The following is a 232-nucleotide window of genomic DNA, read 5'->3' on the forward strand; positions in this document are numbered from 1 at the left end:
TCGGGAGGGGACGGCAGCTCCGTCCCTGTGTCCGTCTATTTGTCGGGGCGGTGGGGGCTGCCCTGACGCCTCCCACCCCTCTTTTTCTCTCCGCAGGGACCAGCGCGAGGAGGAGCTGGGCGAATATTACATGAAAAAATACGCCAAGTCCTCGGTGGGAGAGACGTGAGTGCGCAGTATTACAGAGAGCAGCTTTCTCCTGTCTCCGCTGCTTGCTTTTTTAATTATTTTT

At 56.5% G+C, this 232-nt stretch overlaps 1 protein-coding gene across 1 annotated transcript in view; it reads left to right on the forward strand.

Annotated features, from left to right (window-relative positions):
- Nucleotides 1-7: 7 nt before the first annotated feature.
- Nucleotides 8-232, forward strand: part of SUPT5H (suppressor of Ty 5 homolog (S. cerevisiae)) — a gene marked incomplete at both ends in the record, with an annotated part of 2,911 nt that continues 2,686 nt past the window's right edge. The window contains one exon of the mRNA XM_009703199.1: nucleotides 8-165. Coding sequence (XP_009701501.1) covers nucleotides 8-165 — 158 coding nt within the window. The remainder of the gene's footprint in view (nucleotides 166-232) is intronic.

The sequence above is a fragment of the Cariama cristata genome, unplaced genomic scaffold, assembly GCF_000690535.1.
Source record: "Cariama cristata isolate BGI_N322 unplaced genomic scaffold, ASM69053v1 scaffold39456, whole genome shotgun sequence".
NCBI classification, from domain to species: domain Eukaryota; kingdom Metazoa; phylum Chordata; class Aves; order Cariamiformes; family Cariamidae; genus Cariama; species Cariama cristata.